Source organism: Sapajus apella, unplaced genomic scaffold (genome assembly GCF_009761245.1).
Source record: "Sapajus apella isolate SASKATOON/1434 unplaced genomic scaffold, GSC_monkey_1.0 scaffold2, whole genome shotgun sequence".
NCBI classification, from domain to species: domain Eukaryota; kingdom Metazoa; phylum Chordata; class Mammalia; order Primates; family Cebidae; genus Sapajus; species Sapajus apella.
Window position 1 is genome coordinate 70,391,400 of NW_022436942.1, and position 26,170 is coordinate 70,417,569.

The following is a 26,170-nucleotide window of genomic DNA, read 5'->3' on the forward strand; positions in this document are numbered from 1 at the left end:
TCAAAACATAAGGCTCCAGCACAAAGAACTTGTGGCTATTATACTTGGTTACCATTTTCATCACCAAGTCACCCTCTGGAGGATCATAGGATTAGACTCTAATTAGAGTCTAACAGTATTTCCAGGCTTGATTTTAAAAATCTTTGCTAAGTTCATTCATTTTGAAAAACAGTTCACTAAACTCCATCACATTAAATATGACCAAAAGGAAAATATTCAAATAAACAATGCTTTGTGCTGAGAGATGCTCCTTCTGTATCCCTCTGACTGCACATGGTTGTAATACTTGCAGCAGGGCTCACCACTACCTGAATTCCTTGTGGTTTACAAGACTCACGGCTCTGAGAAGTCTGTCATATGGTCAGCAAGATCTAAAAGAAGGCACTTTTAAGATGCATAAGACTTACCTGGCCGCATCCCAAGTACAAATCACCACAAGAACATTTCCTGAACTAAATGATCACCTGTATCAGATGGGCTGACTTTGACTCACTGCCTTAGTCTCTTAGCCAAGGCTTTAATTGCTGGGTATCATATGCCTAAAGGCCAAAAGAAATGGAATACCTAATGCAGAACAAAGTAGGCCTAGAGTCCTCCTCTTAATTGCCCCTTTCACTATTTCTAGTTTCAGAGAATAAAAACCAAAGAATAGCATAAATAGAAGGCAAGGAGGCAGCTGATAGAGTATAAAAGCACAAGTTGGAATCGGGACACATGGGTTCTAAAACCTGGCTCTGCCAATCACCAGCTGTACAATCTCAGTCCCATCACCTAACTCCTATGGATTTTTGCTTCTTCATCTGCCCAACAGGGACACTTCCCTGGGGAACGGTGAGGTTTAAAATAAAGAAGCAAAACCTTTAACGTTTGAAAAGTTTAGAACCATTAACCAACTCTAAGGAATTATTACTTGCCAGATTCAATCAGATTTTTTTCTAAAAAAGACAGGGTCTGGCTGGGTGCAGTGGCTCATACCTATAATCCCAGCACTTTGGGAGGCTGAGACAGGAGGGCTGCTTGAACCCAGGAATTCAAGGTTGCAGTGAGCTATGATCACACCACTGCACTCCATCCTGGGCAACAGAATGAGACTGTGTCTTTAAAAAAAAAAAGAGAGAGAGAGAGAGACAGGGTCTCTAATATGTTGCCTAGGTTGGTCTTGAACTCCTGGCCTCAGGCGATCCTCCTGCTTTAGCCTCCCAAAGTGCTGAAATTATAGATGTGAGCCACCATACCCAGCCCTCAATCAGATTTTAAGAGTAAAATGTAAAGTCCTTCCATGGCTCACAAGCCCCTACATTATCTGGGCCCTGCCAATCTCATCCAGTGCCCCTCTCCTTCTACCATCATGTTCCAGAAACCCTGCCCACTGTGCTATCCCTTCAGATACCCCAAGCACAAAAAGAATGTCAGTTTTGTCACTCGCCACTCCATTTATGTGGAACTCTCTGCCACTGGCTCTTTCTCATCATCTAGTGCCCAGTTCAAGTGTCAACTCTTCAATAAGGCATTCCCTGGCATCTCTGCTAATGCTGCTCCCCACCTCCACATTCTCTATCAAAATCTCTCTCTGTCTTTTCTATAGTGACTAGTCTTCTCTGGAATGATCATTTACCTATATTTGCTGCTAACTGTCTGCCTCCCTCACTCTCATGTAAACTCTGCAATTTTAGAGACTGTCTACCTCTCTACTGTATCCCTACCACCAACAAAATACCTTCCATGCAGTAAATGAGCAATGAGGTTTTGCAGAATGAATCACCCTGAGTACATTCAACTGTAAGCTCTGTGAGGTAAGAAATCTGGAATCACTATATCGCTAAGACTGAGCAAGATTCATGTATATCAGAAATGTTAGATAAATGTTAGCTGGTTGAATGAATAAACATCCTCATAATAATTTGGGGGAAGGGTTGCTTTGTCTTTGAGAGCATCAACCTCAAAAATTCAGTAGTATGTCGCTACTTTAGTAAGATGATCTTACTAAAGATCAACTTTAGTAAGATGATCTAACACTGAAAAGCACATGACTTCAAGTCCAGAACAACATATTAGCAATAAAACATAGGAACCATGCTTTAAAAAAAAAAAAAAACCCCAAGAAGAAAAAAAATAAAAACATCCATTTCAACATTTCTGCTGAATGAAATTTAGAATCTTAAGTACAGGAAGTAATTTCAATAACTTCGGTATAGATTGAATTTGAGTACATAATAAAAATGTGAGTTTAATGAACCAATGAATGATAAACTGTTTGAAACTGAAGACTTGATAATTATTCCTAACATCCTAAATTTGTCTAAAGGCAGTACTGCCTAAAAGCAAATTTTCTCAAATGGAATTTGCACATCGATAACATATCTAGGACTTGTAATTGTCTCTGCGTATGCAGAAAATAATCGATCCAATATAAAGCCTTTACAAGGAAACTTATTTCAGTACCACACAATGTCTCTAGAATTAAGCACATGTCAGGATTCACAAACTACAGCTTTAGTGGATTTAAAACTAGGCTATGACAGCTTGCTCAGGGCAAAGAAACTTACAATAAATACTGGTGCCACTTTGCCTTAAAAAACAAATACTTCAGGTTCAATCATTTGAAAGTCAACTTTGAAACTATGAAGAGAAAAACGGGGGAAGAAGACTTACAGCTCAGAACTTCATAATTATCCAAGAAGAATTCTCCCCCCTAAGTTTGGCTAAAAGAAAGAAGATCCCAGAACATAAATAAAAAAGAAAAGAAAAAGAAAAAAGGTCCCAATCAAAGAAAAAATTCTAAGGAAGAGGGTAACACTGAAATTTCCTTTGACGCAATCAAAAAAAAAAAATTCTAAGGAAGAGGGACAGAATAGTGACAATAATCTGTCAGGTTGTGGTCCTAACTGTTCTCTAGATAATTAGTTTAGAGGAAAACAAAGGTAGTGAAACTTCCTTCTCACAAACAGATGCCAGTGATCATATGGGTCACTGGGTAGAAGAATGTATAAAATTCCTGGAAAAGCAATTCCAGGCAAGACGTGGTGGCTCATGCCTGTAATCCCAGCACTCTGGGAGGCCGAAATGGGCAGATTGCTTGAGCTCAGGAGTTTGAGACCAGCCTGGGCAACAAAGGAAAACCCCATCTCTACAAAAGATACAAAAAATTAGCTGGCCATAGTGAAAGGCGCCTGTAGTCCCAGCTACTTGAGAGGCTGAGGTGGGAGATCACTTGAGCCAGGGAGGCAGAAACTAGTGAGCTGAGATCATGTCACTGCACTCCAGCCTGGGAAACAGGGCAAGACCCCATCTCAGAAAAAAAAAAAAAAAAAGAAAGAAAAAGAAAAAGAAGAAGAATACATAAGCCAGGCACACTGGCTGATGTCTGTATTCCAGTACTTTGGGAGGCTGAGGTGGGCAGATCACCTGAGGTCAGGAGCTCAACACCAGTCTGGCCAACATGGTGAAACCCCATCTCTACTAAAAATAAAAAAAAACTTGCTGGACATGGTGATGCACACCTGTAATCTAAGCACTTTGGGAAGCCAAGGCAGGTGAATCACAAGGTCAGGAGATCGAGACCATCCTGGCTAACACAGTGAAACCCCGTTTCTACTAAAAAACACAAAAAATTAGCCAGGTTTGGTGGAACACACGTGTAATCCCAGTTAGTCAGGAGGCTGAGGCAGAAGAATCCCTTGAACCTGGGAGGCAGAGGCCGGAGTAAGCTGAGATCACACCACTGCATTCTAACCTGGGCAACAGAGTGAGACTCAGTCTCAAAACAGATAAATAAATAAATAGCTGGGCATGGTTTGGGCACCTGTAATCCCAGCTACTTGGGAGGCTGAGGCAGAAGAATGGCTTGAATCCAGGAGGTGGAGGTTACAGTAAGCTGAGATCATGCCACTGTACTCTAGCCTGGGTGACAGAGTGAGACTCTGTCTCAATAAAAAGAAAAAGAAAAGAAAGGAAAGGAAAAGCAACTCCAAGCATATTTTCTATTGACGGTGGGTTGATAAAATCAACTTATACATGAAGAACAGCATACTACCTTTTTTTTTTTTGAGATGGAGTCTCCATCTGTTGCCCAGGCTAGAGTACAATGGCACCATTTCGGCTCACTGCAACCTCTGCCTTCCGGGTTTAAGCAATTCAACTGCCTCAGACTCCTGAGAAGCTGAGACTACAGGCACCTGCCACTATGCCTGGCTAATTTTTGTATTTTTGTAGGAACAGGGTTTCACTGTGTTGGCCAGGACAGTCTAGAACTCCTTAACTCAAGTTATCTGCCCAACTCGGGCTCCCAAAGTGCTGGGATTACAAGCGTGAGCCACCGTGCCCGGCCATGCGTACTACTATTAAATCTAGAAATAGACCAAGAAACCCTCCAATTAAACTGATGAAAACAAGTATTGGGTCCAAAAATACAATTTGTGACCAGTTTTGTGACTGAGTCCGGGAGAAGAATAGCCCACTAGCTTGCTGATGTACTCTTTATAGACAAGCATGAAAAATTAATAGCTCTACAAATTTCTGACCATCCTCCTAGGAGAAACAGACATAACATCCTTGGCTAACTACTTGATGTAAAACACTAACCATCTAAGGGATGATTAGATATGGCAAGGGTTGATTCTCCATTTTCTGCTGTTTAAGCTGTTATCACGGTATACCAGAAACAGAAAATGTGAACTTGGGTTCCAGCTCAGGCACCTGGTGCCAAGTTTGGTGAAAGCATCTTATGCACTGTCAAGGCTGTGAAATTCAATATTGAAAACAAAGAAGGACTTCTGAATGTTAAGACTTCTATCAAATACATTTGGCTGCTTCTTCATTCACCCAAACCAGGTGGCAGTAGTCACAAGGTCACCAAGTGGTACATTCGATTTTCCTTACCTGGCACAAGCCAAAGCCACCAGGGCAGCAGCAGCATTTTCTTTTTGCTTATGTGGGATGTGTCGGCCTGTGTCAGAAGTCTCCTCTAGCCAAGAGCACAGCAAAGTTTCAATTCCATTGAGACAGTCAGCAGGCTCCTTGGTCAAGCTCAAAGGCTGGCAGTCACGAAGGCAGTTCAATAGCACCTCAGCAGTTATGTTACAGAGAGAGGGGTCTGTTCTACTCTGGGACTGAATAAGGGGGAAGACCAGCAGGAGCCCCATCCTTGATGTAAAAGGTGCTTGCTCAGGTTGCTGCAATAAGCCCTGGCGTTTGAGCAGGGCCAAAGTTTCCTCATCACCTGAACTTTCCCTTTCATGCTGTTCTTCCAAGGCTAGCTGGCGCTGGGCATTCCACAGTCCTCGCAAGGCATTCAGGCGGTATTCCAGCAGGCGGGCATAGGCATTGCTCTGATTCCCACAAACGGAGCGCAAACGTTCTGCTAATTCCGACGGGTTCTTGGTCTCAAAGGTTAAAATCTAAGGAAAAAGACAGTGGAGAAGTGGGTAAATACTACTTTCACCAAAGTCATCTAAGGAAGCAAATATGTTTAATGATATCCCAAAACAGACCATGCCAAAAATTGTTTTAATTAAAATCAAATGGAAAACGTATACTGTACCACCAGCTCGTTGCTGATAGAGTTGTTCCCCCTTTGGCTTTTCTGTTAATGCGTCTACTAAAGTTGGGATTAGACTTAATTGAAAGAGCCCAAATCATAAAAGAATATAGTTAGGTGTGAAAGTCAGAAATTAACTCCAGAATTTATTTTAGAAAATTGAAATATAAGGCCAAGTGGATGGTTCACGTCTATAATCCCAGCACTTTGAGAGGCTGAGGTGGGCAAATAGCTTGAGCGTAGCAGTTGGAAACCAGCCTGAGCAATGTGGCAAAACCCTGTCTCTACCAAAAATACAAAAAATACCCAGGCTTGGTGGTGCACATCTATCATCATGGTTACTTGGGGGGCTGAGGTGGGAAGAGTGCTAAAATCTGGGAAGTAGAGGCTACAGTGAGCCATGATGGTGCTACTGCAGTACAACCTGGGTGACAGAGCAAGACCCTGTCTCAAAAGATAATACTACAAAATAAAGAAAGAAAATTGAAGTATAGACCTTTACTAAATGATCTTGAGTTATAAATGTTAAGTTTCTAACTCCTATTACCAAGTAGAGTACTATTAAAAATGGAACCAAGTTTTATCTTTGTTCTTCAAAACCTAATACATCTACGAATAAATGATGGATTTTTTATGGTTCTTTGGTTTTGAAACATACCTCATTCTTTTCTTGAGATGGAGTGTTGCTCCATCAGCCAGGCTGGAGTGCAGTAGCGCAATCTAAGCTCACTGCAACCTCCACCTCCCATGTTAGGGTGATTCTCCTGCCTCAGCCTCCCTAGTACCTGGGATTACAAGGGCATGCCACCACACTCAGCTAATTTTTGTATTTTTAGTAGAGACGAAGTTTTGTCATGCTGGCCAGGCTGGTCTTAAACTCCCGACCTCAGGTGATCTGCCTACCTCAGCCTCCCAAAGTGCTAGGATTACAGGCGTGAGCCACCATGCCTGGCTGCATACCCCATTCTTAATAGTGTTAACCCATTATTTTAATTTGTGACATGGTATAGATTTATCCAATTCATATTAGATTGTTTTCTTGCCAAAACATACAATTATTAGGAGGCCTCTAAATTTTCAGCAGCTGGGGATAATAAAACCATTATATATCTTCTTTCAACTAAGAAAGGAACCAGCTCTCAAGATCAAACTAAATCTCAAGATTCAAACTAAACTTACAATGCAAAGAGTTCATGCACATAAATTTGACTAGGTCAAAATGAACAGACTACTATAATCAACAAAGGAGGGCACTCTAGGAGCAAGCAGACTGAAACAGATTATCAGACAATAGAGGTGCCTGGTTCACAGCAGAACAGAAAGTCAGTGTGGGAAGAGATTTGGAACAAAAACCAAGAAAATTCTGCCAGGTCTTTGGCACTGACATCAAGAAAGTCATAGTGTAATTTATTTCCCTTACAAACTGGAAAAATACTTTCTGCTATCTCAAATTTTGCCTTTAGAAAGTTGTTATATTTTAGCCCAATAAAATAACAGGAAGTTCCAGAGTAATGCAAACACTGTAATTGCCTTGCTTAGCTACATATGCAAATCATTGAACTGAAAAAAAGTTCACAATTTAAAAACAACACAAAAGCAAAACGAAAGGAGCAAGAAGCTAAAGAAAAACACAGACAATCTGAATTAGAAGCTGCTCAATTAGCACAGGAGAAAGAACTAATAATTAGACAACAAGTATTATTGGCAAAGAAAGAAAAAGACATCCAGAAAAAAAAACAAAAAACATTCCAAAAGAATGGCAAGCTGGGTTGGTGACATATGCCTATACTCTCAGCTACTTGGAAGGTGGAGACAGAAGGACTGCTGGAGCCCAGGAGTTTGGGTCTGTAGTGGCTATGATCGTACCTGTGAATAGCCACTGCACTCCAGCCTGAGCAGCATAGCAAGACTTCTGCTTTAAAAAAAAAAAAAAAAAGGCAAAAACTTGGACACTCATGCAACATCTGAAATCACTTTTCCAACAATGAGGAAGGGTGGGTTAAATGACAGAAGGCCAGGTGTGGTGGCTCATGCCAGTAATGCTAGAACTTTGGGAGGCTGAGGTGGAAGGCCTGCCTGAGGTCATCAGGAGTTCAAGGCTGCAGTGATTTATGATGGCACCAGTGCACTCTAGCCTGAGGGACAGGGGGAGACCCTGTCTCAAAAAAGAAAGAAAAAAAAAAAGAAATGATGGAAGAAGTAGAAAAACTTTGTAATCAGTGTGAACTAGAAAGCTTCCAATACTTTAATGAAACATATCATTTACAAAAGAAGTAGGAATCGCTGGCATGGAAAAAAAGAAGAAATAAATGAACAAATTACAAAGGAGAAACAGGAAGCTAGGGCTTGTATGTGACAAGCATCTAAGAATGCAGAGAAATAAACTGGCAGAGATGGGAATGGCAGTAACAACAGGTAAGAAGACAATGTGCAGTTACAAGTTAAAGCTATGCATCTCTTCCCTGCTGGAACGAATTCAAGATGGGAAGTTATTGCTAATTACATCAACATACATTCTTCTACTGATGTCAAGACAACCACCAAAGGTGTTACTGGCAAAGCAAAGAGCCTCCAAAAATTGGACCCTCATTAGAAAGACAAACAAAAAAAGGCTTTTGATAAACTTTAAAAAGAACATTGCCTCAAGCAGACAATGAAACACCTTCAGAATGATCTGAAGGTCCATGTACCCACTTCACCCCTTGGACAACAAACAGAAGTTTTTTGAACAAGCTTTGAAAACATACCTAGACAACACACCTGAAAGATGACAGAAAATAGCACAAGTGGTACCTGGCAGGAAAAAGATAGACTGCATGAAAAGATGCAAGGAACTTGTCAAGATGGTAAAAGCAAAGAAAGCTGCTCAAGAGCAAGTGTTATCTGGACGTGCCTGGTATTCCAGCACTTAAGGAGGATGAGGTGGGAGGATCACTTGAGGCCAGGAATTCAAGACCAACCTGGTCAACAGAGCGAGACCCTGCCTCTAAAAATAAATAAAATAAAATAAATAAAAAGAGCAAGTAGTGAATGCAGGTAGAGTTAAGAAATGACTTAATCTTTATTGGGTATGCACTTTTATAATAAAACTGAAAATACTGAGGAAACAAAATAACAAATTCCAATTCAAAAAGTTAACTATAAGTATCTCAGTTAACTAATATGAAAAATGTTCATAGTTTAAAAAAAAATTCACCATCCTATCAGATCTGATGTAATATCAGGATGTCATAAAATTTCAACCAACAACTTAGCAAAGAAAGAAACTATTGAGGCTGGACGTGGTGGCTCACGCCTGTTTCCCAGCACTTTGGGAGGCCAAGGCAGACAGATCACCTGAGATCAGGAGTTCAAGACCAGCCTGACCAATATGGAGAAACCCTGTCTCTACTAAAAATACAAAATTAGCCGGGCGTGGTGGTACATGCCTGTAATCCCAGCTACTTAGGAGGCTGAGGCAGGGGAATCGCTTGAATCCGGGGGGCAGAGGTTGCTGTGAGCTGAGATTGCACCACTGCACTTCAGCCTGGGCAACAAGAGCAAAACTCCATCTCAAAAAAAGAAAGAAACAAAGAAAGAAACTACTTCAATGAATCTAATGGCATTTTGTTGAGAGAAAGAAGCCAATTTTCAAGAGTTATGTTCTGTATGATTTCATTTCTATGATATTCTGGAAAATAGAAAACTATGGTAATGGAGAATAGATCAATGGTTACTGAGGTTTAGGGATAAGGGTAGGGTCTGACTACACAGGGATAGTATGAGGGAGTTTAGTGGAGGTGGGGTGGGGGACAGTGGTGGTGGTGAAGGAATTGTTCCCAGTTGTGGTAGTGGTTACATGAATTGATAACACGTTAAGATTCATAGAACTACACACCTCCCAGAAAAGGCCAATTTGACTGTATAATTTTAAAGATTAAATAAAAGAAAAAAATTCCAGATGGACTATAGTTGTATTCAACTAGATATCACTGGGTAAAGATATATAGAAAATAATATTATTAAAAATAAAAATAAGAGATTTTTTAATGAGTTTTTGTTTTGTTTTGTTTTTTTCAAGACAGGTCTCATTCACCCAGGCTGGAGTGCAGCGGTACGATCTCAGCTCACTGCAGTCTCTACCTTCCCAGGCTCAGGTGTTGGATCATCCCACCTCAGCCTCCTGAGTAGCTGGGACTAGAGGCACGTGCCACTATGCTGCTAATTCTTTGTATTTTTTGTAGAGATGGGAGTCTCCCTATGTTTCCCAGGCTGATCTTGAACTCTGGGGCTCAAGCAATCTGCCTGCCTCAGCCTCCCAAAGTGTTAAGATTAAGGAGTGAGCCACTGCGCCCAGCCACTTACTTAGTTTTTAGTACAACCAGATCAAGCAAATAATGATTGATTAAATGTCCTTCACCATCAAGTCACATAAAACTGTATTCCTCCGCCTGTTTATTTAGATTCACCAAATACATATTATCTTTTTGATTATTTTTCAGATGGACGCAGATAAAATAACTCAAGTTCCTTAAAAAATGATCACATTTCAAAGGCAACCACCTGCCTTGAAGCTGTTATCACACTCAAGAAAGTCATGCTATTTTGATTTTTTTAAGTGCTATCCCCCAAAAAAATCAGTAACCAGCTGCCACTATTACAATCAATAAAGATTACTGAAATACTTTTCAATGATGTGAAAAACCGAAAAATTTTAAATCTGATCATCTTCCCAGTTATAAACATCTAAACAAATAATAATTTTTGGCACTTTAAAAAAGCTTTTCAGTATCGATTGCTATTTCTTCCACCCAATCCAACTACTGTATATAAAATACCTACCTATGTACTGAACATACATTTTTATTTATGGTACATCAATCATCTACTTTCTTATATGAAACAACGACTAAAAAAATCCAATACAGTCTTATTGAACTCAAATGATTAACAACTCAGTAACATAAAACACAGGGCTATTTATTTTTATTATCAAACATGAGTACTTCTGAAATATGACATTTCATGGTACATAAAATGATGTGGTATAACAGAATCTGTAGCTAACTCCAAATATTAATATAGCTTAGAAAAATGACATAATATACTGTGCATTTTTCTGACCATTCTATTTTTACAAGTACTCCAATTATATTTAGCATTCCATTTAAAAGACAAGTACTCTGAAAGAATTTGAGTTATAATTAAGTAAATATTATATAACACACACACTTAAATGACTGTTGTGTTTATTGATTTAGCAGTATCTAAAGCACACTATGCTTGCAGAAATCCATTAGGCTACTCAGCATTATCCATTTCAGTGGCCCCTTATGAAAACTCAGAACTGTCTGCTATGCTGCTGTTTTTTTAGAATTCTTAAGTTTGAAGGTCATGGCCTAAAATCATTTTATAAAGACATCATACCTTTGGGTTTTTTTTAAGTCAGCTATGGCACATCTATTCTGGTACTTATGAATATTAAATGACTTGTCTCAGATCCTCACATAAAACCACTGCTCTTGACCAAAATGTCATTAGAAATTTAATAGTTTTCTCTTTTAAAAAGTGGAAAGCTATTTAAGGAAAAGGGAAGATCCCTGTCGTTCTTAATCAGAAGTACTAACTGTACTTTGGTGATAATGCTAACATTACCCTAATTAAGGGATTGACTGCCAAAGTAACTCACAGACTTAATGTATTTTTTTTAATCATGCATAACATATGTTTTGTTGCAGTTGTTGTTTTTTTTCTTTTGAGACAGGCTGACTCCAGCAGCCTTGCTCTGTCAGCCAGGCTGCTGGAGTGCAGTGGCATGATCATGGCTCACTGCAGCCTGAGTCTCTCAAGGAGCTGGGACCACAGGCCTGCACCACCACACCCGGCTAATTTTTAAATTTTTGTAGAGATAGGGTCTTCCTATGTTGCCCAAGCTAGCCTCAAACTCCTGGGCTCAAGCAATCCTCCTGCCTCGGCCTCCTAAAGTGATGGGATTGCAGGCACGAGCCACCGCACCTGGCCAATGTAAGTGTTTTTAAACTAAGACAACGGTCATTCTGTCTAACAGAATGTGGGTAAAATATTCTTTGCTGGCCATATCTGGCTTTAAACAAGACGACAATATTTGATAGAACAGAGGATCAGGCCAGGTTTGATGGCTCACACCTGTAATTCTAACACTTTGGGAGGCTTGGGGGAAGGATCACTTGAGGCCAGGAGTTTGAGACCTGCCTGAGCAACATGGCAAGACCAAGTTTCTACAAAATGAAAAATAATTAGCTGGGTGTAGTGGCATGCACCTATAATCCCAGCTACCTAAGAGACTGAGGCAGGAGGACTGCTTGAGCCCAGGAATTCAAGTCTGCAGTGAGTTATGATTGCACCACTGAACTCCAACCTGAATGACAAAGTGAGATCCTGTCTCTTAAAAAAAAAAAAAAAAAAAAAAACAGAGGAGCCGATCATTTTAGCCAATTTACTAATTTATTTCCTTTTTTTTTCTGGGGAAATACTGTAGAATACATACCAGCCAGCCATGATGTAAAATGTGAAATGCCAACCTCTATTTCAAGTAAGTATAGGGGTGACGATACCTTATAGACACTTTCGAAGTGGTAGAGAATATTATATATACACATAAGGACATTAACTAGACTAATCATTAGCATAAACTACTATAATCCTGTAATGGTAAACATCAACTTCCATCTACTTTGCTGTTCAGAATAGCAGAGAGATAATTCTTGAAAAGGGTCAAGTAAGAAGTAAAATTATCTTCTCTTACGTATTTGAGCATACTTCTGAAAGAAACAGAAATTACATTTCTTTTTTTTTTTTTTTTTTTTTGAGACAGTGTCTCACTCTGTCACCCAGGCTAGAATGCAGTGGTGCCATCTCAGCTCACTGCAACCTCCACCTCCCAGATTCAAGTGATTCCCCTGCCTCAGCCTCCTGAGTACCTGGGACTACAGGCGCATGCCACCATGCCCAGCTAATTTTTTATATTTTTAGTAGAGACAGGATTTCACTGTGTTCACCAGGATGGTCTCGATCTCCTGACCTTATGATCAGCCTACCTCAGCCTTCCAAAGTGGTGGGATTACAGGTGTGAGCCACTGCGCCCAGCCTAGAAATTATATTTCTAAGAATTTGTCCTAAAGCAATATTCTAGATAAGAAATACACACAGATATTCATTGCAGTATTATTTATTATAGTGGTTAAGGTGGGAAGCAATCTCACTGTATAAAAAGGAAGTGTTGGCCAGGTGCAGTGGCTCACGCTTGTAATCCCAGCACTTTGGGATGCCAAGGCAGGGAGATTAACAAGGTCAAGAGTTTGAGACCAGCCTGGCCACATGGTGAAACCCTGCCTCTACTAAGAATACAAAAATTAGCTGGGTATGGTGGCACATGCCTGTAATCCCAGTTACTCAGGAGGCTGAGGCAAAGAACTGCTGGAACCCGGGAAGTAGAGGTTGCTGTGAGCCGAGATCCAGCTACTGCATTCCAGCCTGGGCTACAGAGCAAGACTCTGTCTCAGAGAAGAAAAAAAAAAAAAGGAAGTATTTAATTAAATTATAACATATCAAAATAGAATATTCACTTTTATTACATTAAATAAAAAATATTTAAAACCCCAACAAAAAGCAGTATAAAAATTGCATATGCCCTCTAGTTAGGACTCTGTAAAACACGCTTGTTAAATTTTGAAATTAGTGCTTGTGATAATAGAAACATGGGTGTTATTTTTTCTCTTAAAAAAAACCAGACTGATGATAAGTTACATCATTTATGCTTAGTAAGAACGTCTGAGTTTCAAAAGATAAAGAAAAGCAGTCATAACTAGAGCTGATAATTTTTCACCCACAAATGATATCCTTAAATAACTGGTAGGCAAACAAATGGTGACACAAGTACCACAGGAAATGCTTTCCTTACATCAGTTCACTAGTCCCATCTGTTATACTTTGGCAGCAGTTAATTTCAAATGATGTAGAGCTAATTATGTTCCTGGTTAGGAAGGAAGACAGAGTGGTAAAAGGGAAAGACCCTGCAGATATTGGGAACTACTATCAATGAACAATAAAACCTTTCAATTTCCAAAAGGAAATGATGTTTAAAATTCAGGGTCACTGAGGCTGTAAGCAAATGAATTATATTACTATACTCCCCAGTATGGGACATTAACCAATTCAATTCATTATATGAACCTGTCATCATAAAAGGAATTTTATACTTGGATTATTTCAAAGGAGATCAACTGGCTAGACTTACAACTCAATACAAAACTTTTTTTTTTTTTTTTTTGAGACAGGGTCTTGCTCTGTTGTCCAAGCTGGAGTGCAGTGGTGCAATCTCGGCTTACTGCTTCACCACCCAGCTCAAACGATCCTCCCACCTCAGTCTCCTGGGTAGCTGGGACTACAGGTGCACATCACCATGCCTGGCTAATTTTTAATTTTTTTTTAGAGATGATGTTTCGCCATGTTGTCCAGGCTGATCTCAAACTCCTGGGCTCAAGCGATCCTCCTGCCTCAGCCTCCCAAAGTGCTGGGATTACAGGTATGAGCCACCATGCCCTGCCAATACAAAACTTTTAAGTAAAAGCAGAATAGTGAAACCCTTTTGAATGTTAGGATAGATACTTAAACCCTTCTACAGATTTTTTCCTACCATTTTTCACATAATGAAGACAGTAATCATAGCCAAATTGAACTGCATGTTGCAATCAATGAAGACGTGAAAGATCTCATGCAAGCCAAGTAAGTGAATTGTGATGGGAGGGTGGAATTCTCTCTTAAGAAAGCCTAAATCCAGGGTGGACCTATTGTCAATTAAATTAGACTCCGAAGCTGCTTTACCTTATCCAACTTGGAAATATGTGTTTATTCAAACTCACTTTCAACATCTCCTATTTGTAAAAAAAGGGTCTTAAACCTAACTGATAACCACAATATTAAATTCCACACTTTAATTTGTAAGTTTCAGCCTCTAACTGGTTACCAAAACTGGAATGGACTCTGACTTCTTGCTAGATTTTTCAGTTTTGGCTAAGTCCTGCAAAACTTTCTCCAACATATGGTAACTTTCCCAGATATTCATATAACTGCTGGTGACAGCAGGATTGTTAGAATTGTGAGGACTCCGACACGTAAGAAATTGCTGTTCAAAATCCTTTACCATGAAAGTTGCATCTTGTCCTGGCCCCTGCCCAGTTCTGATCTTTTGTCCTGTCCCTATGACCAGGGTTCTATTCTTCCATCTCTGTGCTCTTGTTGCCTGAATGCCTACCCAACTCAGTGTAAATCCCACTTTTCAAAATGCAGCTTGGCTCCATCGAGACCTACTTTGAGAAACACTGATTTCCTCTCTTTCTATTCCCGTTTGCAAAATAGTTTCTCTGAGTTTTCACAGTACTGTATATATACTTCTTATCAGAAGGTCAGCTACAAATTATAAGGAAAAGTGTTTTAGCTATTTTAACAAGAATGTATTGATTTGTTTTGGGGTTTTTTTGTTGTTGTTGAGACAGAGTCTCGCTCTGTTGCCCAGGCTGGAGTGCAGTGATTCTTGTGCCTCAGCCTCCCAAGTAGCTGGGATTACAGATGTGCAACACCATATTAGGCTAATTTCTGTATTTTTAGTAGAGACAGGGTTTCGCCATGATGGCCAGGCTGGTCTTGAATTTCTGGCCTGAAGAGATCCGCCCACCTCAGCATCCCAAAGTGCTGGAATTACAGGCATGAGCCACCACACCTGGCCTATTGATTTGCTTTTAATAAATCGTATCTATAAAGGAAGCGTAGTGAGTGATATACAGAGCGGCTTTTGAAAGTTGCTCTGGGCCAGGTACGGTGGCTCACGCCTGTAATCCCAGCACTTTGGGAGGCTGGGGCAGGCGGATCACGAGGTCAAGAGATCGAGACCATCCTGGCCAACATGGTGAAACCCCGTCTCTACTAAAAATACAAAAATTAGCTGTTGTGGCGTTGTGGCGTGCACCTGTAGTCCCAGCTACTTGGGAGGCTAAGGCAAGAGAATTGCTTGAGCCCAGGAGGCAGAGGTTGCAGTGAGCTGAGACTATGCCACTGCACTCTAGCCTGGTGCCTGGTGACAGAGCAAGACTCTGTCTCAATTTTATAAAAAAAAAAAAAAAAAAAAAAAAAAAAGTTGATCTGAAGCATCAAATCTGTATCTAAAATGTTCTCCATATTACAAGATCATATTTTCATCAACATAAAATCTTGAAAAAATCAATATAGATGATATACTTATGATTAGTAATTAACGTAATAGAATTTGGACATTACACGCCTGTAATCCCAATACTTGGGAAGGCCTAGGTGGGAGGATCGAAGGCTTGAGCCCAGGAGTTTGAGATAAGCCTGGGCAACATAGCGTGATCTGATCTCTATTTTTTTTAAATAAAAATATTTTTTAAAAACCAAAAATCTGGAGAAAGACATAGGACTAGCCGGGTGCAGTGGCTCACACCTGTTATCCCAGCACTTTGGGAGGCTGAAGTGGGCAGATCACCTGAGGTTAAGAGTTCCAGACCAGCCTGGCCAACACAGTGAAACCCCATCTATACTAAAAATCCAAAAATTAGCTGGGCTTGGTGGCATGCACCCATAATCCCAGCTACTTGGGAGGCGAGGCAGGAGAATCGCTTGAACCTGAGAAGCAGAGGTTGTGGTGGGAAGTTGCAGTGAGCTGAGATCGCACCACTGCACTCCAGCCTGGGCGACAGAAAAAAAAGTCTAAAACAAAACAAAGCAAAACAAAAAGAAAGACGTGGGACTATCTTTATTTATTAAAGGTAAATAAATTCCAAGAATAATCCTCTTAGGACTTACACCTGGTTTCCACTGTACATCAGAGTAACCCTCTCCCACTTGGACTCCTCAAAATGGTTTGAATACTATTGTACATTTTATTAGTAGGAGTATTTAGAGAAAGAAGATATTTCTGCAGACTAACTTTATCAGTTAGTTGCTTTAATTATATACTTAAAGACTAATATAGTGCAACATATTCACCAAATGCTAGCATAAATATGGTAAGAAAATCACTGTTGACAATTTTTAATACAAAACTTTAACAAATTAAAAAAGAAAATTATACAGCTACAATATGTGTAACACCACACTCCACTATGATGTTTATTTACAGTTTGTCTTCCCTTTCAACTGTGAGCCCCAAAAGGGGGAGACCGTGTCTCATATTTGTGTCCCCAGAGCTAAGCACAGTGTCTGGCACATAAATGTTAAATAAATTATTATTATTACTATTATTATTACTATGAGACAGAGTTTCACTCTTGTTGCCCAGGCTGGAGTGCAGTAGTCCAATCTCGGCTCATCGCAACCTCCGCTTCCTGAGTTCAAGCAATTCTACCTCAGCCTCCTGAGTAGCTGGGATTACAGGCATGTGCCACCACACCCAGTTAATTTTTTGTATTTTTAGTAGAGATGGGGTTTCTCCATGTTTGTCAGGTTGGTCTAAAACTCCGGACCTCAGGTAATCCGCCTGCCTCGGCCTCCCAGTGCTGGGATTACAGGTGTGAGCCACCATGGCCGGCCATTATTTTTATTTTTTAAGACAGAGTTTCACTCTGTCACCCAGGCTGGAGTGCAGTAGTGCAATCATGGCTCACTGCAACCTCTACCTCCCAGGTTCAAGCAATTCTCCTGCTTCAGCCTCCTGAGTAGCTGGGATTACAGGCATGCGCCACCACGCCTGGCTAATTTTTGTATTTGTAGTAGAGACGGGGTTTCACCATGTTGGTCAGGATGGTCTTGAACTCTTGACCTCATGATCTGCCCGCCTCGGCCTCCCAAAGTGCTGGGATTACAGGCCTGAGCCACTGCGCCCAGCCCAAATGTTTGATAAATTAATGAATGAGAAGATAAATAAATTCCAAGAATAATCCTCTTAGGACTTACACCTGGTTTCAACTGTACATCTGAGTAATCCTCTCCCACTTGCACTAATTTTACTTTTGCCTTCTAGAATGATGAAAAATAATCCTCTCTCTTCCACATAAGAACCTTTTAATTAGATGAAGAAAATACATGTGGTGAGGAGGAGGGGCCATCAGACTATGATTTAGGGCAGCTGTTCTCATCCCTGACTGAATATTAGAATTGCTTTAACAGCTTTTAAATAAGACTAGTGAGTTGGTCCCACCCTGATCTGGTTACCTTAGAATATCTGAGGATGGGGCCTAGGCATCGGTTTTTGTTTTGTTTTGAGTCTCGCTCTGTCACCCAGGCTGGAGTGCAGTGGCGAGATCTCAGCTCACTGCCACTGCCGCCTCCCCAGTTCAAGAGATTCTCAGGCCTCAGTTCCCTAGTAGCTGGGATTACAGGCACATGCCATCATGCCCAGCTATTTTTTGTAATTTTAGTAGAGACAGGGTTTTACCATGTTGGCCAAGCTGGTCTCGAACTCCTGACCTGAGGTAATCCTCCTGCCTCAGCCTCCCAAAGTGCTGAGATTATAGGCATGAGCCACCACACCCAGTCCAGCATCAGTTTTTAAACCCCACAGGTGAATGCAATGTGCAGTCAAGATTTCAAACCACTGAGTTGGGGGAACTAGCTTCTATGCCAGACTCTACAAATAACTCTCCCTCCCTTTAGGCATTTTACTTCAACTCTCTGAGGCTGTATTTCAGCATCTATAAAATGAGGGTAGCACCTCCCTTTACACAGTTGTTAAAATCTAAGGAGATAATGTACAGGCAATGCTCTGAAAAAGCTGAAACTCCTAAACAATTGTTATGACATTAAACATACTATTTCCGGTCAGGCACGGTGGCTCACACCTGTAATCCCAGCACTTTGGGAGGTGGGTGGATCATGAGGTCAAGAGCTTAAGACCATCCTGATCAACATGGTGAAACCCTGTCTCTACTAAAAAATACAAAAATTAGCTGGACATGGTGGCAGGCGCCTGTAGTCCTAGCTACTTGGGAGGTTGAGGCAGAAAAATTGCTTAAACCCAGGAGGCAGAGGCTGCAGTGAGCCAAGATTATGCCACTGCACTCCAGCCTGGTGACAGAGCGAGACTTCGTCTCAAGAAAAGAAAAAAGAAAAAAAGAAATAGATACTATTTTCATGTTTCAGACTAGATCACTGACAAGAAAGGGAATTTTTCCTGATTATCATACAACAGAGACCTGAGTAGATAAAAGTGGGGAGTGCCAGGGGTGGCGTAAACAAGGTTTGAATTAAACACAAGCTTCACTTGAGCCAACACTGTTTTAAAAAGGCTAATGTAATCTTAAAATGCATGGGTAGAATTCCAGTGTCAGGGACAAGAGAAGCAATAATCCCATTTATGTTCTGCAATGGTCAAACTTTAACTGGAATAACTTGTTCAGTTCTGAGTACCTCATTTTAGGAAGTCATTAAGACACTAGAGTGTGTCCTGAAGAGAATGATTTGACTAATCTGGAAATCATGTCACATGAGAAATGGTTAAGGAACTGGGGACACGAGGCCTACAAAAGTGATGGGTAGAAAGGGGGAGCTGTCTTCCTAAGACTGAAGGGCTGTCATGTGGAAGAGGAAGACCTATTCTCTATCACACCAGAAGCAGAAATAGGAAGTTACTGGTACGCACACAGCATAATAAAGAACTTTGATAATATGTCACTCAAACAGTGTGCATCAAAATCCCTGGATGTGCTTACTTTATATAAAGATTCCTGAGGCTGGGCACAGTGGCTCATGCCTATAATCCCAGCACTTTGGAAGGCTGAAGCAAGCAGATCAACTGAGGTCAGGAGTTTGAGACCAGCCTGGCCAATATGGTGAAACCGTGTCTCTACTAAAAAGACAAAAATTAGCCAGTCCTGGTGGCATGAGCCTATAATCCCAGCCACTGGGGAGGCTGAAGCAGGAGAATCAATTGCTTGAGCCTAGGAGGTGGAGGTTGCAGTGAGCCAAGATCAAGCCACTGCACTCCAGCCTGGGCGACAGAGTGAGACTCCTCTGTCTTTAAAAAAAAAAAAAAAATTCCTGGAATCCATTTCTAAAGATTTTTCCAGCAGTCTAGGATATTGACTTGGAATCCGCATTTAAGCAAGTTCCTTAGGTGACTTTAGGGAGTCCTTTTATTTAAAAAAATAACAATATTTATTAAAGGTTTATTGTAACATAATTCACATACCATAAAATTCATCCACCTAAAATACAATTCAATGAACTTTAATATAATACATTAACATTTCTGAACATTTTCATCACACACCCCCACCCTACCCCAAAAAAAAAATCCCTGAACCCATTAGCAGTCACTCTCCATTTTCCCCAAATCTCCCAGCCTTTGGCAACCACTAACCTATTTTCTATCTTTATAGATTTGCCTATTCTTTACATTTCATATAAATGGACTCATATTATGTGAGGTATTTTGTAACTGGTCTCTTTCTCTTAATAAACTGTTTTCAAGGGTCATCCATATTTTAACATGTGTTAATATTTCATTCCTTTTATTGGTGAATAAAATTCCATTGTATAGCTAGACCATATTTGATTTATCCATTCATCAGCTGATGGACATTTTAACTGTTTTTATTTTTTGGCTATTATGAATAATGCTGCTATGAACATTCATGCACAGGTTATACAGACATGTTTCCATCCCTCTTGTGTAAATACCTAAGAATGGAACAGCTGAGTCATATGTTAAAACTCTATGTTTACCAGCTAGAGGAAATGCTAAACTGTTTTCCTAGATGGCTGTACCATTTTACGTTCCTACCAGCAACATATAAGGATTTTAATTTCTCCACATCATTGGTGCCATTTGTTACTATGTCTTCCTGATTATAGCGGTAATCAGAAGTGGTATCTTCACGTAGTTTTAACTTGCATTTCTCTAACGGGTAATGATGTTGAGCATTGAATCTTTTAATGGGCTTATTGGCCATTTGTATATCTTCTTTAGAAAAAAAATTATCCATTTTGAGAAACAATGATATTGCCAGATTAGTATGGACAATAGAGGCCAGGCATGGTGGCTCACACCTGAAATTCCAGCACTCTGGGAGGCCAAGGAGGGAGGACTGCTTGAGCCCATGAGTTCAAGACCAGCCTGGGCAACAGAGCAAAATCCCTTTATCTATTAAACAAACAAAAAAGCCACAATAATGCAAGGGACAGAAACACATCAAATATTTAAATCCACAAGTTCATACTCTTACAAAAAGGAAAATTATCATTGGAGGATGTTGGCAAACCAACTCATTATTTTGAAAATTGCTTAATATAAGGAGAAATGCAAACATTTATCCTGATTTCTCATATGTACTCTACACCTGGGTAAGCAAAGAGCTGATGAGAGAAAATGTCTCTAAATAAGTGGGACCAGGTGTGGTGGCTCTCGTCTGTAATCCCTGCACTTTGGGAGGCCAAGGCAGGTGGATTACCTGAGGTTAGGAGTTCAAGACCAGCCTGGCCAACATGGTGAAACCTCATCTCTACTAAAAAATACAAAACTTAGCTGGGTGTGGTGGTGCGTGCCTGTAGTCCCAGCTACTCAGGAGGCTGAGGCAAAATCGCTTGAACCCAGGAGACAGAGATCACAGTGTGCCAAGACTGTACCACTGCACTCCAGCTCAGGTGACAGAGCTAGACTCCATCATTCATAAATAGATAGATAGATAGATAGATAGATAGATGGATAGATAGACAGACAGATATAGATAGATAAAGTGGGAGAAAATCTTCATAATCTATACATCTGACAAACGACTAATATCCAGAATCTATAACAAACTCAAACAAAAAAAACAATCCCATCAAAAAGTGGAACAAGAACATGAATAGACAATTCTCAAAAGAAGATATACAGGGCCGGGCGCGGTGGCTCAAGCCTGTAATCCCAGCACTTTGGGAGGTCGAGGCGGGTGGATCACAAGGTCAAGAGATCGAGACCATCCTGGTCAACACGGTGAAACCCCGTCTCTACTAAAAATACAAAAAATTAGCTGGGCATGGTGGCGCGTGCCTGTAGTCCCAGCTACTCAGGAGGCTGAGGCAGGAGAATTGCCTGAACCCAGGAGGCGGAGGTTGCAGTGAGCCGAGATCGCGCCATTGCACTCCAGCCTGGGTAACAAGAGCGAAACTCCGTCTCAAAAAAAAAAAAAAAAAAGAAGATATACAAATGACCAAATGACCAAGAAACATACAAAAAATGCTCAGCATCACTAATGATCAGGGAAATGCAAATCAAAACCACAGTGCGATACCACCTTACTCCTTCAAGAATGACCATAATTTAAAAAAAAAAAAAAAAGAAATAATAGAAGTTGGTGTGGATGTGATGAACAAGGAACACTTCTACACTGCTGGTGGGAATGTAAACTAGTACAACCACTATGGAAAACAGTGTGGAGATTCCTTAAAGAACTAAAAGCAGAACTAACATTTGATCCAGCAATCCCACTATTGGGTATCTACCCAAAGGAAAAGAAGTCATTATACAAAAAAAATACTTGCACATGAATATTTATAGCAGCAAAACTTGCAACTGCAAAAATGTGGAACCAACCCAAATGCTCAGCAATCAACGAGTGGATAAAGAAACTGTGGTGTATATATATGCTGAAATACTAGTCGGCCATAAAAAAAAAAATCAATTAATGGCATTCATAGCAACCTGGAAGAGACTGGAGACTATTCTTCTAAGTGAAGTAACTCAGGAATGGAAAACCAGACTCATATGTTCTTACTCATAAGTGGGAGCTAAGCTATGAGGATGCAAAGGCATAAGAGTGACACAATGGACTTTGGGGACTCAGGGGGAAAGGGTGTGAAAGAGGTGTGAAAGACTATAAACTGGGGCTCATACCTGTAATCTCAACACTTTGGGAGGCCAAGGCAGGTGGAATGTGTGAGGTCAGGAGTTCGAGACCAGCCTGGCCAAAATGGTGAAACCCCATCTCTACTAAAAATACAAAAATTAGCCAGGCATTGTGGTGCATAACTGTAGTCCCAGCTGCTCATGAGGTTGAGGCAGGAGAACTGCTTGAACCTGGGAGGTGGAGGTTGCAATGGACTAAGATCATGCCACTGCACTCCAACCTGGGTGACAGAGGGAAAATCCATCTCAAAAAAAAAAAAAGACTATAAATTGGGTGCAGCATATACTGCTCAGATGATGGGTACACCAAAACCTCACAAATCACCACTAAAGAACTTACTCATGGAACCAAGCATGACCTGTTCCCCAATAACCTATGGAAATAAAAAATAAAAATAAATAAATAAGTGTTCTAGTTAATAAGTGAAAGACAGACAATCATTGTTTTGCAATCTCTACCGATTTAATAGATTTAAGCAGTGAGCTTTAGCAGCTGCAAACATCACAAAAAGAGACAAGCAGACTTTATGTGTGCACTGATGAATATATACACCACCCATGAAGAAGTCTTGCAAAAAAAAAAAAAAAAATCAAACCTGAATCAAATTAAATCACAGTCTAGAGATCCAAATACAAATTTACAGGAAATAGTAAACACAGAAAAAACATATTAAACTATATCATGAGGATGAAATAAGCAAAATCTAGGCTGCAGAAAACAACACAAATAACCAAGTTTCTTAGACAAATAATCTGCAAGGCAGAAAGTTTGTGAGTGGTGGGAAAGAATTATAGTTTTAAAAACATTGGCTGGGTGTGGTGGCTTATGCCTGTAATCCCAGCACTTTGGGAGGCCAACGTGGGTAGATCACTTAAGGTCAGGAAACGGAGACCAGCCTGGCCAACATTGTGAAATGCCATCTCTACTAATAATACAAAAATGAGCCGGGAATGGTGGTGCATGCCTATAATTTCAGCTACTTGGGAAGCTGAGGCAGAAGAATCGCTTGAACCTGGGAGGTGAAGGTTGCAGTGACCTGAGATTGCACCATTGCACTCCAGCCTGGGCGACAAGAGCGAAACTCTATCTCCAAAAAAATAAATAAATAAAAAATCAACCAGGCCAGGCAGTGGCTCACACTTGTGATTCCAGCACTTTGGGAGGCCAAGGCCAGTGGATCACCTGAGGTCAGGAGTTCGAGACCAGCCTAGCCAACTTAGTGAAACTCCATCTCTACTGAAAATACAAAAATTAGCTGGGTGTGGTGGCACATGCCTGTAATCCCAGCTACTTGGGAGGCTGAGGCAGGAAAATACCTCGAACCTGGGAATTGAAGGTTGCAGTGAGCCAAGATCGTTCCACTGCACTCAGTCTGCGTGACAGAGTGAGACTCCATCTCAAAAAACAAAACAAAACAAACAAACAAAAAATCAACCAATCTCAGTGTATGTGTCTTATTTAGACTCTGATTCAAACAGCCATTTTAAAAAATTAGCACAATTATAAAACAATTGGAAATTTGAACACTGCCAATATAATTATATCAAATAATTATTGTTCATGGTAAAAGATATGATTGTGGTTATTATTATTATTATTTTTTTTAAGATGGGGTTTCACCATGTTGGCCAGGCTGGTCTTGAACTCCTGACCTCCGATGATCCACTCGCCTCGGCCTCCCAAAGTGCTGATTATGGTTATGTTTTAAAAGGAGTACTCATCTTTTGATACATACTTAAATATTTGATACATACTTAAATAGACAGATAACCTGTAATGGATTTACTTCAAAGTAATATGGGAATAATATGGGAAAGAGAGAAGTAAGTAGAAGTACAAATGAAATAAGATTGGTCACAAGCTGATAATTGTCAAACTTGGTGATGGGTACATAGTAGTTTATTATGTGACTTCACCTACTCTTATGTATTTTTACAATTTTCCAAATTTGTTATAATAAGTTTTTTAACAAAAGCTTGTCAAAAACAACATAGGGTATACTGATAGAACTCGATCAAAGAATATATTTTAAAAAATAGGGTATACTGAAAGATTATAATCACTGGCTGTGATCAAGAAGAAACTGGTAGCCTTTTATGATAGTTCTTGTAATGTAAATGACACACAAGGATTTTTTTTTTCTTCCAATGCTAGGAAGCTATTAAAATCTGCAGCCTAGGCCGGGCGTGGCGGCTCAAGCCTGTAATCCCAGCACTTTGGGAGGCCGAGGCGGGTGGATCACGAGGTCAAGAGATTGAGACCATCCTGGTCAACATGGTGAAACCGCGTCTCTACTAAAAATACAAAAAATTAGCTGGGCATGGTGGCGCGTGCCTGTAATCCCAGCTACTCAGGAGGCTGAGGCAGGAGAATTGCCTGAACCCAGGAGACGGAGGTTGCGGTGAGCTGAGATCGCGCCATTGCACTCCAGCCTGGGTAACAAGAGCGAAACTCCATCTCAAAAAATAAAAATAAAAAAAAAATAAAATAAAATCTGCAGCCTTTTAAAACAGACCTAGCTAAATCAACCCAATTCACCACTTAATTTTGCAGATAAAAACTTTGAGACTCAAAATTGTTTATAAACAACTAATATCAATTCCATTTTCTCAGAAGTAAATATATTTGTTTAAAGGACTGACCTCAAAGGCACACACCAATGAGAGAAGTAACAAAAATTAATCAAATGGAAAAATGCACTTAAAATTTGTCAAATGCAGTTCACCTCTAAGATCTATTTAGTAGTAGTATGAACAATATTTTTATCATCAAATGATATACTTCATGAGACAAGGGGATGATACATTTTCCGGGATTAACAAATAACATCTGTTCCCTCAAAATATATGCACAAATATACTATCTCATTGAGCAGACAGGTTACAGTTATCAGAAAGAGAGAAACAGAAAAAAAAACTTACCAATCTATGTTTAGCCAAAAAGATTTTGCATGATGGCATAGAGTAAAACTACAAATGAGCCAAACAGAAACAAAAGAGTATGCCAATGCACTCAATGAGTCCCAATGAATCACTGGGTTACTTTTTAGAGAGAAGAAAGAATATGTGCAGAAAATATTGAATGGTTGGGAGATGAGGGAAGAGAAGTAATAGTTATAATGCATTATCTACAACATATGTATAAACTTAACCAAATCCCTCAACCCCATTACTATAGTTTTCAACACTACAGGATTAACACTTTTACTTTCTTGTTAATATACTCCATTATTTCTTGTTTTTGCATTCCAAACTAAATTTTTAAAAATTTGCACTAGTTTTACAGAATTGCATAGTGAAAATCTCCTGTTGGAAAAATGTTGACGAGAATGTAAAGCAATTCTTTGAAACTCCTGGTAAAAATAGAAATTAGTGCAAAAACCTTGGAAATCAATGTGGCATTATTCGATTATGCTGAAAATGTATTATATTAGTATCCTGTGCCTACTGTAACAAATCACCGTGAATTGTGTGGCTTAAAACAACAGATATGGCCAGGCACAGTGGCTCACGCCTGTAATCCCAGCACTTTGGGAGACCAAGGTGGGCAGATCACGAGGTCAAGAGTTCGAGATCAGCCAGGCCAACATGGTGAAACCCCGTCTCTACTGAAAATACAAAAATTAGCCAGGCCTGATGGTGCATGCCTGTAGTCACAGCTAATCAGGAGGCTGAGGCAGAGAATCACTTGAACCCGAGAGGCGAAGGTTACAGTGAGCCAAGATTGCACCACTGTACTCCAGCCTGTCTCAAAAAAAAAAAAAAAAAGGAAAAAAGAA

At 40.1% G+C, this 26,170-nt stretch overlaps 1 protein-coding gene and 1 long non-coding RNA gene across 10 annotated transcripts in view; one reads left to right on the top strand and one right to left on the bottom strand.

Moving 5' to 3' along the window:
- The window catches only part of HECTD4 (HECT domain E3 ubiquitin protein ligase 4), a 231,704-nt gene that overhangs the window by 153,809 nt on the left and 51,725 nt on the right, over positions 1 to 26,170 (bottom strand). For all 9 annotated transcript variants that reach the window (XM_032240131.1, XM_032240112.1, XM_032240155.1 and 6 more), the window contains exon 2: positions 4,879 to 5,396. In XM_032240131.1, the coding sequence (XP_032096022.1) occupies positions 4,879 to 5,396 (518 nt within the window). The remainder of the gene's footprint in view (positions 1 to 4,878; positions 5,397 to 26,170) is intronic.
- On the top strand, positions 1,887 to 2,076 carry LOC116524756. Its single transcript, XR_004257477.1, has 2 exons — positions 1,887 to 1,953; positions 1,990 to 2,076. It is a non-coding gene; the product is annotated as an uncharacterized LOC116524756 (long non-coding RNA).